Source organism: Microtus pennsylvanicus, chromosome 8 (genome assembly GCF_037038515.1).
Source record: "Microtus pennsylvanicus isolate mMicPen1 chromosome 8, mMicPen1.hap1, whole genome shotgun sequence".
Classification (NCBI taxonomy): domain Eukaryota; kingdom Metazoa; phylum Chordata; class Mammalia; order Rodentia; family Cricetidae; genus Microtus; species Microtus pennsylvanicus.
Genome location: NC_134586.1, coordinates 30611922 through 30625156, shown reverse-complemented (window position 1 = coordinate 30625156; position 13235 = coordinate 30611922). Strand labels below are relative to the sequence as shown.

General features: G+C 50.1%; 1 protein-coding gene across 3 annotated transcripts in view; it reads right to left on the bottom strand.

Annotated features, from left to right (window-relative positions):
* Positions 1-1364: 1364 nt before the first annotated feature.
* Positions 1365-13235, bottom strand: part of Rassf4 (Ras association domain family member 4) — a 36012-nt gene continuing 24141 nt past the window's right edge. For 2 of the 3 annotated variants that reach the window (XM_075983039.1, XM_075983040.1), the window contains 9 exons: positions 10983-11125; positions 9356-9447; positions 8595-8749; positions 6181-6282; positions 5900-5951; positions 4776-4897; positions 3951-4048; positions 2747-2803; positions 1365-2258 (listed from right to left, as the gene is read on the bottom strand). In XM_075983039.1, the coding sequence (XP_075839154.1) occupies positions 2159-2258; positions 2747-2803; positions 3951-4048; positions 4776-4897; positions 5900-5951; positions 6181-6282; positions 8595-8749; positions 9356-9447; positions 10983-11125 (921 nt within the window). In that variant the 3' untranslated portion in view covers positions 1365-2158. Of the gene's footprint in view, positions 2804-3950; positions 4049-4775; positions 4898-5899; positions 5952-6180; positions 6283-8594; positions 8750-9355; positions 9448-10982; positions 11126-13235 lie in introns of all 3 variants that reach the window. The other variant, XM_075983041.1, reaches the window with a different exon arrangement.

The window sequence follows — 13235 nt, the reverse complement described above, 5'->3', positions numbered from 1 at the left end:
CACTACCCCTTACAGGGATAGCCTATGGCCTGCTCTAGCTGCAGCTGTGCCCACAGAGCACAGTTGGCATAGTTCCTGGGGACCAAGGAGCCAGATGTGTCCTGGGACAAACGCTTTGTTTTGTCACTGAGAAAGTCTAAAGGTTATCCCTTCAGAAAAACAAGTTGTCCCCTCTATCCCCACCCCCTTGTTTTTATCGGTTGGGTCATTTGTTCTGGACAAACAAATCCTGTTTATCCTGAGCTCGGGACTTTTGCAATCATGTAATCTTGCTAATTTCATCTCCTGCTGTTTTTATTCTGAGTCCTGAGGACAACCCTGATTTGGAAGACGTACTTTCTGACGGAATCATCACTTTCTCTCTAGATACCGCTACTGTCTGAGCTACAGAGGGATGCAGGAGAAAGGCTGCGAAGTCCATAGCAGATGACGCCCCTAATACACCGTGAAACCACAGCCTCCAAAGTCTCAAGTTCTCCTGTCGCCGTGTCCTGCAGAGACAAGTTTTCCAGCTGCCTCCGAAGAGCACGTGTGGCCCTGTCCGTCTAACATCTGTGACTGTTTCATAGGATGCAGTGCAGGGCATTTCTCCTTTTCTTTACAACTTGCTAGAATTTTCCCTATGCTATTCAGAAATTGGTGTTGATAATATATCAAAAGTGACACATATAAGGAAATCTTAAATAATATTTTGACAGCTGTGAAATGCCACCGGGCTGGCTGCTGCTCCCAGGGTTTCCTGTCTCCAGCGGCTCCCCCAGCACCTACCGAGTCCCTCTCTTGCCTCAGGCGTGGAAGGTGTCTCTAGGCTTCAGCAGCAGCACTCAGTCTTAGCTATCTGCTCACTATCTGGCCTCCTTCTCAGGTAAACTGTTTCCCCAGAGCCTGCTTCTCCGGAAGAGGAATCACCAGGGCTCTATCTTTGTTCCTCCAGGATCCAGCCTGGCATAACACAGTCAAGTTGGTTAATTACTTATGGATGAAGGTCAAGCACCTGTCCTAGGCCCCCGAGGCTATACATCAAGGCAGCAAAACCACCTGGGACTCTTGCTACACTCCTTCTCTTGACTCCTGAGCCCCTGCTTGAAAGATGCCTGGTCCAAGTCTGACGCGACGATTCTGCAATTCAGGGTCACTCTGTTGCTCAGGCTACCCACAGACCCACAGTGAGACCTTGCCTGTGTTCTCAGGTAGGGCAGCCTTGCCTCAGTCCATGCACGCGGTGAAGGAGCCCTGGCAATGCCGAGGGTGGACGGTTTTCCTGCCAACTACAGCTCTTCACAGTAGTCTAAGAGCTTCGGAGAGTAGGAGCCTGGGTCAGGGCAATAAACACAAAAGGAAAAAAGCACAGGAAAGCGTGGCCCTTGCAGTTTCTGTTAAACACAGCAGATCTTTATTAAGCACCAGAGAAAGCGTGGTGCCGAAAGGGAGAGAGGAGGCGGGAGAACTTAGCCAAGCCTCCCTTGGTAGCTCCATGAAGACAGAGCTGGGTCTGGAATATCCAGGCGTGCCCTCTTCCCTGCCCAGTGGCTGCACAGCCGTTCTCAAGCGCTACCCTTCAGGGTTCCCTGAGCACCTTCCTTCCATGTGCACTGCATTGGAGATGGAACTCCATCTCTGCAGGCCTTCATCACACTTCTCTTTAAATTCACTGGCCGCGGACGTTGGGGGAAGAGGCCTTTAGTTTGCTCTGGTTAGACAAACACTTCCGTGACTTGATGTGAACCCTTGCATAGTTTTACAAATGAAGTTTTCTCATTCATTCCAGAAATTCCCATCAGTCAGCACAAGATTGCTCTGTATCTGGCCTGGGGAATTAGAAGCCTTCTGTTCCCAGATATTTTCCCTTATTGCCAGGCTTTGATGTAAAGTATTGAGAGCTGTCTCTACCCACTAGAGGGAAGCTCAGTTCCAAAGAAGGCAAGAATCATCCACAAGATGGCAGTGACAGCGACAGCATTGCCTTCTGGAGCCACCGCCAGCCAGCATTGTTTCCACGCTACATGAGTCAACCCCCCAACTTTGACATAGTTCTTGAAGGCAGCTCCTTTCAAGGATTTCTTTGGATCACATTCAGAAGTTAAGGCTGATTTCTGCCAAGAGCTGACGGGATCAGTTAGTTTTAGTCCTGATCTAACCTATAGGCCAGGAATGTTGGCTATGAAACGAGGCTTGGAGGCCAGGACCCCATAGTACAATGGTGGTTAGAATCAGGACGTGTCTCGCGGCTGTTGGAAGCTCCTCCTCCAGCAGAGTTCCTGCATGGCAAATGAGAAGCAAGGGAAGATGGGGGTTTCAAGGTTCAAATGGATGATAAGGGCAGGGACTTGTGGCCATGCAGAAGCTCTAGGACAGGCCCTGGGCAAGCAGGTGAAGCTCATTCTCCAGAGGCTGGGTGTGATACTTCTCTCTCAAGCCGGAAACATGCATCATCAAGGCTGGCCATGCTATGCAACCATGCAATATGGCTGGTACCACAGTCCCAAGACTCTCTACTACCTAGACTGGCTTTGCACATAAATCCTAGCTAGCAAGTTCCTGGGTGTCCCCGTGCATGCTCACTACGGTGCCAAGACTAGAGATGCAGGGTGCTATGTAGTCTATGGACAGGTTAGAAGAAGCATGGGTACTGGACTCCTTGGGCAGCAGCCAATGGTCAGCAATCAGTTAGGGCTGGGTCCCTGGCACTCCATGCACGCTTGCTCCCACAGGCATCCATCCCTAAAGGAAAGCAGCGGCTAGTTACTTGGCCTCCACCAGCTGCTCCAGGCGCTGTAGCATCGTCAGACGCAAGGCTTGGAACCTGGAGAGAGACAAAAGTTAAGGGGTCTCATGAAGGATGGAGGGCCAGGGGGGGGGGGCAGAGAGAGCTGAAAACACTGCTTCTAGCTGGCTGGTCAGAAGCTGACATCTCTGTCCTTCATCACGGATGCCTAACAGGGCTCCAGACTGTCCAGGGCCTTAAAGACAAATGCTGGCAACTCAATCTCAGACTCTCTGCTAGGGACAGGGGTGTGCTGGGATGCCATCAGGGATATAGATTAGGTTTCAAGAAGACAGTGTCCCAGGCAGGGCCATGCAGATAACCTGAGCTGCATCCTTAGCCTGAGCCTTCCCACACAAACTACTGGCCAGGTGATTCCTAGGTCCTGTTTGTATTTAAAACTCTCTAGTGACATCACCAATGGTCGTTCACTCTAGAGTCTTTACTGACTCTGAGTGAGTCCGACTGCACGGAAGGAAGCCCGTGGGTAGATGACTTTCCAGGGATCATTAGTACGAAGCCAGAATTCAAACTGCTCCCTGCTCCCAGGCACGTCCCAGAGTAGAACACCATGTCCTTCCCTGCCCAACCCTCATGAATGTTCTCTACACACCCTGCCCTGTGTCACACATCTCTGAGGCACAAACAGATCGCTGGGACCCAAAGCATCATTAGTGTCCCAGCCTGTCCTGATTGATGCTAGCTTCACTGTTGACCCTTGCTCTTACAAACAGCAACCGGAGCTTCACTGTCAATAATCACTGCTTCCCACAGGGTTGAGACTTCCTGCCGGTACAAAAACCACGGACTAGGCTGAGGTCCTACCCAGCAGGCTCAATGTGGCTGTATTTCCAGAACTTGGTCATTAGTAGAACTAGAAAGTCAACCCTGGCTTCACCATGCTCCTGCCTCTGCCTTTCCTTCACAGCTTCTTATGACCCAAGCCCCTCGTTGGAGAAGAAATCCAGGCTGCATGGGTGTATCCTCTAATTCAGAAGGCTACCACCCCAGAATGCTATTAGTACTGAGTAGGTGGGTAGGGAGGAAGTACTAGGGACCATCAGCAGGCCTCCCCACTGTACTTGGTGTTCGCAGAAGGGAGAATCCTGCCTGCTTGGACAGAGGTATGCCCTGCAGCCATCCTCTAACGGCCAGGACCATGTCTGGCTGATAAAGAGATGCTTACTTCATGGTCAGTTTGATTATTTCTCTTTCCTCCTCTTCTTTTAATTTTTCAACAAAACTGTCCAGCTCCGGCATTTCAAACTTAATGTACTGGGCCACCTAGAAAATCCAAGAATATTAAAAACTTGCTTTAGATGAGAAGTCTAAGATGTGTTTTTCGTAGCAGTCGAGGCCAAAGTCCGGTATCTACAGGAGCTGTCTCCCTTCCCACCCTGCTGCGGCCACTGCCCTGCTCTGCCTGGTGGGAGAATGGGAACTGCTCTTTTCACAAAGGCAACGATCATCCATCGGAGGAAACGCCGAGCTGAATATTAGGAAAAGCATTCAGTCCCTTGGCATTGTCACACTGAGTGTTCTTGGCCTGGGTGGGGAGTGGGAACGTCATTGTGTTTAACAATGGAATGAAGCTGTACCAGCCCTGGGAAGATGAGGGAGACAGCCACAAATTCTTCTTGGGGACCCATACTCCATAGGCCCTTTTGTTTAGGGTCTGGACCTATGCTTATAGTTTGACCTCTGGGAATTTAACATCTGTTGCCCTTGAGTTGGCCCTGGTTAAGGAGCCCTTTTGTGGATCTTTGACATGATAACAACGAAAACATGCTACAATGAAGAATAGGGTTTTCCTTTTGAGGAAAAGGGCAGGGCTGGGATCTCCTAGGACCACAGTTCTTCTGTCCCCTAAGCTGACAGGTCAGCTGTGGGAACCTAAAATACATTGCCTGGGAGGACTCTGGCCCAGAAGCTCCTTCAGGGCCCTGAGGGGTGCCCCCTTTACCTCCAGTGACTCCCCATAGAGCAGGCTTTCAGCTCTGGTCCCACTCACATCATGGGGCACTTCCTCGCTCAAGTCGGCTTCCATCAGGAAGATCTTGACGATTTTCTCACAAGGCCCATGCAGGATTCTGGATATCAGCGGGTACTCACAATCTTTTAATTTCGTCTGCTCTGAAACAGAGGGCGTTTTACAGAATTTATGAGTTGTTAGGATTACCCACCCTCTCGTTTATTTACTTTACCAGGACAAGGGCATGATAAAAAGCAGCTGTTCAGGGACTGTTTCTCAGACCTCCGGGGGTCTGCATCTTGGGAGACATGAGATCTCGCTGAAGGGCAGAAGAACCAGCCACTCTAGGTCAGCTACCTGGACTCAGGACTGTGTCCAGCTGAGGCAAGTGACAAGAACCAGATGCCTCCCCTCACTTGTCTGACAGCAAGACATAAATCTGCTGAGGCTTCTCATCTACTTCCTACCAAGGACAGAAGTTAATACCAGACACAACTCTAGACCCCGTTAGTCCTGAGGCAGCAACAGAGAAATCCATGCAGTGAATGCTGCTAAAAAAAAAAAAAAAAAAAAAAGTAGTTCCAGATACTTGGCCTTCCTCTTGTTTCCCATCCTGGCTCAAAGACCAGCCTGCCCCTCTTCATTGTCTCGTTTCTCTAAAAGCTGATGTCCTTGCTATGGCAAAAGAGTTCCAGGCACTTCTTTGAGTAACTCATCTTTTCCATGGTTATGTTTTCCTCTTGTAAACCTGCATTTGGTTCGTGTACTTCATAGGCCCATCCAATGGGTATAAGTAGAGAGAAAAAATTTCTGTCCTATAGTATCACTTAATGAAGGTTCAGCTCATTGCAAAGAGGGGCAGAGTAGACGGGGTGACCATAGACTTGGGGATACAAGAGCTGCCCAGTGACAAGAAGCTGCCCATGGACTGCAGAGGGACCCTGAGGTTCTACAAGAGCAGATCCAGTTTGCATCCACTGGCACACAAGCCCTGACTTCCTAACCGGGCTACATAATGGTCCACTAATGGGAAGAGCCCTGAGGAGGCTCATCTACGCTGCTTTAGAGAGAGTCTCAGAATGGAACCAAGTTCGATGGTGGAGAGGCCAGTGTGGAAAGAAGATGACAAGCTTGCCAAATGAACACCGGAAGGCGTCACTCACCCCCAGACTCGTGGACAATGTAGAGTGCAAACTCACTGGGGCCATCTTCTACCTACACGGGCAGGCAAAAGAATCAGACCACAGCATTTGAATGAAAGGGAACAGACCACCCATACCCTTCCTTGCCTAAAACTCCAGGAACGCTGGCTCATCAGAGGAAATCTTGCTAGACTTTTCCTCAAGAATCAAGGCAGCCATTTGCATCAATCCCAATTCCCCCACCTCTCATCAAAAGCACTTCCTGCTTCCCCGCAAGGCTGTTTTCCTGTGGTCACACTTACCCGGAACTTGTTTAGCAGCAGGGTGAGCACCTGCTGGGTGGTCATGGTGCTGTTAACCCGGACATTGGTCACGGACCCATAGGCAGGAGTGAACACGGAGGTCTGTGTAGAGCAGACAGATAGCTCAGGGCCGGCCCAGAAGAGACACAGGTTGGTGTTAAAGCTCTGAAGAGACCCAAGCAATGGGGTGGGAGGGCTACCTCTCAGAACCCCTGTTTCTACCCATGACCATGAGGGTTGTTCCTAGACCTGGGGATACTCAGGGAGCGATTACAGTGTTTGTCCTTAGAGCACTCTGAAGAAGATGCTTAACACTCTACACATCCGTCTATAGCAGTGCTCTGGATCTTGGAAACCAGGACCCTGGAAGTAGATCACTGGGGTGGACCATGGGGCTCTCCTTTACTCTTCCTGCTAACTGCATCAGCATCACAGAGTCTACCCACTCATCTCCAAGGGCTGTTCCAGCAGAGGCCTCCAGGTTTGCCAGCAGGCCCCTTCCTCTCACCTTCTAGCATCTTCTCCACACTGCTGCTCATGGGGCCGTCTTTTAAACCTCAAATAACGAAGTGTGGTCTGGCCCAGCTTCCTGCAGCCCCACCTTGATCTTCGTACCTCTCTCACGCCAGAATCCCCCTTTATAAAATGTGTGAAGGCTTCCCAGGGCTTGTATAATGCCTTGAGCATCAGCTCTCACTCTTAGGCACAGATAATACCAAGACCCCCCAAACACTCCACGCCCCAACTACACGGATCTCTTCATAGTTATTTATTTAAGTATCTGTTCATACTTTTTGAGACAGGTTCTGACCAGACAGGCCAGACTGTCTTGGAACTGAAGACTTTCTTGCTTTAGTCTCCTGAGGGACAGGATTCCAAGTGATCACCATGCTAAGAAGGTAACTTTTATTCTTTCGTGGTCCTGGAAATTGAACCCAGGGCCTTGCACATACTAATCATCTACAAGAACTCTGCCAACGTAAAGCACACCACCAGAATTTATTTACTTATTTATTTATAGTTTATTCTTAGGTAAGGTCTCACTATGTGGCCTTGAACCAGTGACACAGCTCAAACTGGCCTCGAAACAGGAGTACAGTATTTTATCACCATGCCTGGTTATTTACAATATTTTTTTTGGCATGGGAGGCACATTAGACTTTTGCCAAGTACCTTGCCTTTTCCTGTAACACATCGCACGGATGGCCCCTAGTTTATGATGGTATGACTCACAGTTTTTGACTTTAGGACAGTGCAAAAATAAAAAAAATACACACATTCATAAAACCATATCTTGAAATTTAAGTGTGGCTCCTTCCACCCCTCCACCGGCATTCGGGAATACAGTGCCTACTCTCGATGCCAGGCAGCAACAGTGTCTGCAGCTCCCGGTTAGCCACATAAACATGTGAAAAGGAACCCAAGCTCTGCAGGGGACTGTGCTGCTTCTGAACTGTGAGATACTCTGACTCGGGAGCTAGACATATTTTCACCTTCTGCTTTCAGCTTACGATGAACTGATCAGAGCACAGCCTGACAGTCCTCAGAAATACAACCTTGAACAAGCACCCCGGAAAATCAATGCTGGGAATTATTTCTCATTGTTGTCTGTAGCTTAAGGGATCTGTACCCCAGTTCCTAAGCACAATAATTGTGAATAGAGGCCAAAGGAGGTGAAAACTGTTGTTTTGGTTAAAGACTGCTGTCTGCAGTCTGCGCTTCCTTCCAATGAATCACCCTTTGAGAAGCACAACCGTTTCAGCTGGACACTTCCCTCTTCCTCCCTGGCATGGCAGGAATCGGCCTGTAAAGGTACGCTCTAGGCCTCACCCAGATGGCCACTCTTTCCAATTTTAGTAACAGTCAACTTTTCCTTTTATAGCTCGTGTGTTAGCAGAGTGATGTAATTAGGGGAAGGTCAGTACAATGCCTACTTGTACAAAAGGAGAAGTGCTGGGAACTCGGAGATCTCCAGGTTCTCTGGGAAAAGACATGCATGCCCCGGACACAGCTTAGCAAGTCAGTTTGATTACCCAGGGAGAGGACTGCTCGGTACCTGATGTTCCCGTGGAATGACCGAGTGACCCCGAGTGGCAGCCTCACAAGAACGGGCTCATTAAAGATAAACTTGGCATTATAGTCTGTTTATGGCTTCCTTGACCCCAAAACCATACAACTTAGAGAATTTAGATCGTGGCTATGTGGGGAAGCCCTGCATGCAGATGGGAGTGTTATGCTGTTGTGGCTTTGGGTCACCCTCTTGAGCTGTCAGCACGGGCCAACAGCAGTTACCTTAAAGGCTGTTGGAGGATTGGGACAAATGCCTAATTTTGTGGGGCCTGCTCTTCTGTGCTGGGGAATAATTCCTGTTCTCTCAGGTTTAGAGCCCAGGAAAGAGCAGATGGAGATATTACCTTGTGGTTATAAAAGTGCCCATTAATGGAGAACCGGTGACGTCGTATCTTCTGGGCTTCGCCGGGTGCCCGGGACTTGGGCCTCCTCTGGATTATACAGCTGGCATCGCTCTTGGTCCGCATCAGCTGTGGGACCTCCTCCTCCTCCAGGGGTGCTGCAGAAAGAAGTAGACGGGAAGGTGGGAGGGTGGAGGGCCGTGACAGCAAGTGTGGCTCCAGCTGTGACACTGTCTGTTGGATTTGTGGCTCCCTGGAACCTTGTGATCACAGCATACTGCAATGCATTGTCCTGGTAATAGTGATCCTTGGTTGGCCACTGGGGCAAGGGTTTTGTCAGTGCCACAGTGGGTCTCATGGTAACCGCTGAGGTACGTGGTCACTCTGGCCCTGTCCTCTGAGCACTCAATCAGGGACAAGTCCTTCACTAGGTGCTAAGGGGACAGAGGGCACAGATGAATGATCACTGATCTTGGGCATGAGAATGAGGGCTTAGAGACCTGGGACGAAAGAAAACAACACCCACTATTGAGCCCCTTGCTTTTTATATCACAACCCGTTGCAGGAGACTCTGTCCAACAACATAGGTGACACTTCTGCATGCCCTTGCTTCCTTTTCCATACAAGGAACGAAGAAGAGTGCGTGGCTCCTATATCCTGCTGACAGACGCTTAGCAAGGGTTTCTTATGAGATGACATGGCAATTTTTCCACATGGCTGTTCTTCTGAGACTGTGCACACCCACCAAGACAGGCTTTGCTTACCTGAGCTATTCCTGGAAACCTCAGCCTTGTTTGTATGCTGAGCACCAGGCTCCTTTGCAGTGACCTTGCTGTCCTGGGGTGAAGCCTCCTTTCTGCAAAGAGAGAAGCACAGTTCCCAAGTGGCTGTGGGTAGAGGAGAGCCTGCCTCGCTGCTTTTACAGGCAGAGCCCAGGTGGGGAGCAGCAGAGGCTGGGGGTGGGGATTGTATCAGGATATGTAGAAAAGAAAGCTCCCCTCAGCAACTATTGGAAGAAGCTGGAGTCCGGGCCTTAGGAAGAGTAACTGTTCTGGGCTGCGCCACAGACCAGGCGCAAAGCCCGTGCCGATGTGTTCCTGGGATGCAGGCTCACCAGGTTAGGGCCTGCACAGATGTATGCTGAAAGAGCTTGCTGGGTTTATTGAGGGTGTTGTGGTTAAGCAAGGTTAACTCTGGAGGTCAAATCTCCCGGCCTCTTGCCAGGACTGATTCCAACCCCAAGCCAAAAAAGGTAGCGTCATGTAAGAGAAGGAACCGGTGTAATGAGAGGCAGGTAGCATTCAGTACAGAGGGAGCGCAAAGAATGAGAAAGGAGGACCCTGGACAGCCTGCGCTGTGGTGCGACAGCTGACAGGACCGCTTTACCTTACGTGGGGGGCAGGGGCATGGGTCACCTGGTGATAAGAGCTGATGTGTCACTGCCCCATACTCCTAGAGGGCTCATTTCCTCTTCGTGTATCTCGTAAGGTCTATTTATTTATTTAACCTGCATGTGTATTTGGCTATGTGCTTGTGTGCACCACATGTTGCCGGAGCCCATGGAGGCCATAAAAAAGAGCACTGGATCCCCTGGGGTAATAGGCAGCTCGGAACCACCACATGCACGCTGGAAACTGAACCCGGGTCCTCTGCAAGAGCAGTAAGGGCTCATAACACCTGAGCCATCTTTCCGGCTCCTTCATGTGTTATTTTTTTAAAGTAGTGCCTCAGTATGTAGCCTTGGCTGGGTTCAGACTCACAATCTCTCTGCCTCAGTTTGCTGAGGGCTATCTCAGGCACACATGTGTCACCAGGCCTATGTGACCTGCATATTTGAAAGAAACAAAATTTTGAATGTTTGCCTCTAAAAAGTCATTACATGAAAAAGCAAAACTCAAACTAACTGTCTTTCTCCTGGTGGTAAAATAAATCTCAGCTTGAATTCAGTATGTTTATCCAAACAGAACATGTCGTTGATGTAAAACAGTAGCAGCGGGAAGATGAATTTGTGTGGATACCTCCTATTCCCTTCTGTGCAGATCCCAGTGGGCTGAGGATTTAGCTCATGGGTAGAGCACTTAGCCCTGGGTTCAGTCCCCTGTACGGAAAACAGGAGGGAGCATGACTATTACAGAGGGAGAACAGTCATAGAACCGTCACCAGGGAGGGCACCTGAAGGATTGCCTGTTGGGGTGGGCAAGCTTAGAAAGGACCCAGGTAGCCAGCCACTGGATATGAGAGGGAGATTGATCTGTGCTCCCACGCCTAAGCCCCATACAGCAGCGGGGCATCTAGCCCAAGGCTGAGGATGCTCCACATATAAGCTCCATGGTGCTCATGATAATGGATATCTGGAGGCCCCCGGCTCTGCCCCACCTGCCAGACACTCACTGGAGGTAGCTGGGCCGGTCAGGCATCCATGAGGCAGAGGGTAGGTGCACTCGCTCCCGATCATCCTGCATCTGGAGCTGGATGGGTCGTCTGAGTCCCCAGGCGATGTTGAGGAGTCCTTCGATGATGAGAGCCCCTTCTTCCTGTGGGGTCCGCATGGGTCAGTCACTTCACAAACCAGCAGCTGCCCAGAAGTTGCTGCTCTTCCTCTCTGTGGCCCCTCAGAACAGGAGCCCTCCCCCCCAAATACACTCCTACCCAGAGAAGAGCGAGCAGTGCTCACAGGCTTGAGTGCATGAGGGCAGGGGCCTGCAGGAGGAAGCAGGGGTGTTCTTTCCGCTGTTAAGCCCAGGCCTGGCCACATGCAGAGCTGGAGGCAGCACGGAGCTGCTGAGTCAGGAGTCCCCCTGGACAAGGCAAGTGTCTGGCAGGCACGTCCACACAACCTGGAGGAAGCACAGCCTAGCCACTCATACTGGGTGAGGCTCTCTGGCTCAAACTGTACCGGGACAGAAGTTCCCACAGTTACCGGGTCCTCCTGGACATCATGGCCCCTGTGTGCCCTGCGTTGTCCTTCTGGCCACACATCCAGACAGTGGTGACACCAACTGACCTCATTCCCAGTTACATTACCCCCACTTTTTCCCCTGCTGGTGGGCGTTGCTTGGTTCAACACTTCTGGGACATTTCCATAGCCTATCACCAATCTATTAACGGTTTTCATACTGAGACCAAGACCTGCTTTGACTCCTTAGGTCCTCAAATGAAAGGACTGCCACACAACTCCAATCCACAGTGCTCCACGCCGCAGGCACCCCACCTAACAACTGCCAGACAACCCTAATCCACAGTACTTTACAGCACAGACACCCCGCCTACCAACTGCCAGACAACCCCAACCCACAGTACTCCACGCCACAGGCACCCGCCTGACTCTGCTCAAACCCCTGTCATCACTGGCTGCTTGTCTCTGACATATCCCTCGCCTCTGTCTCCATGGATAGGACTGGCTCTCTGACCCTCACGATCACCCCCTGAGAAACTGTGCTGGCAGAGACCCACCAGAAACCTCCGGCACCTCTGCAGAGCGCCAACCTCACTCCGCCAGCCATCTTACCCAGTACTCTATTTCTTTACTTACATGTTCTGTTCTAAGAACATTTAACATAAGAGTCCCCCCTCACACCCCTATTCTCCCCCTTCCTCTTTTCTCTTATTCTCTCTTGTCTTTGCGTATTTATTCAGCGGTATTCTGTATCTTGTGACCACTTAAGCTATGATTAACCTCTTTCCATATCTATTTGCAACATGGTTCCCATTTTGGATTTCGAAGTCGCCAGGGATTGGCAAACTACGATTCACGATGACTGACATGCACTGTGAAGTGCTTGTGAACACAGAGGATGATGGTGATGATGTAGGTCCTGATGAGGGGTTCAGAGTGCTGTCGGGCTTCCAAATCCAGGAGTCCTAAGCAAAGTCTAGTGTTAGCTTTCTCCTCTGCTACAAAAGGTCCATCGAGTGATTCTAAGGCATGGTGGTGAAGGGCATGGTTGGCCTGTGCGAGGGCTGAGGACTCGCATACTTCATGACTGCTTAAGTGCACAGGGCAGAACTGATTGCAATGGGCACTCATTGTCCTGTGGATCTCTCTAAGATTCGTTCAGCTTGAAGAACCGCAAGCTTTCACCCGTTTATCAACAATCCCCCCCGTCCCTATCTTCACCATTCTAGATAGCCACCATTCTTTCTGCTTCTGTGAGCTTGATTTATTTTGGATTCCACACAACACTTAAGTGAAATCTTGCGGCTCCCTTCCCCCAACAAATTCTGCTTCTCCCCTTCATTGTCATGGAAAGACTGGGGAGAACAACAAATGCATCAGCCATACTTAATGGTGTGGATCTCATGGTCCGTTAACATTTCTGGTTTCATCCAGTTTCAAACGCTCCACTGCCCACAGAGAGAGCAATCTAAAGCTAGCAAACATACACACAGCTTTCCAATATGCAGTGTTTGCCTTAACAGATGGGCAAAGGGCTGGAGAGATGGCGCAGCAGTTAAGAATACTTCTTACATGGTGATAGATATAATCTGCAAATAACGAAAGCTTAACTTCTTCCTTTCCAATATGAATCCCCTTGATCCCCTTATGTTGTCTTATAAGCCTGGGATAAAACCAGACTCGCTGAACATAGCGGACAATGAGGACTACTGAGAACTCAAGATCAATGGCAATGGGGTTTTGATCCT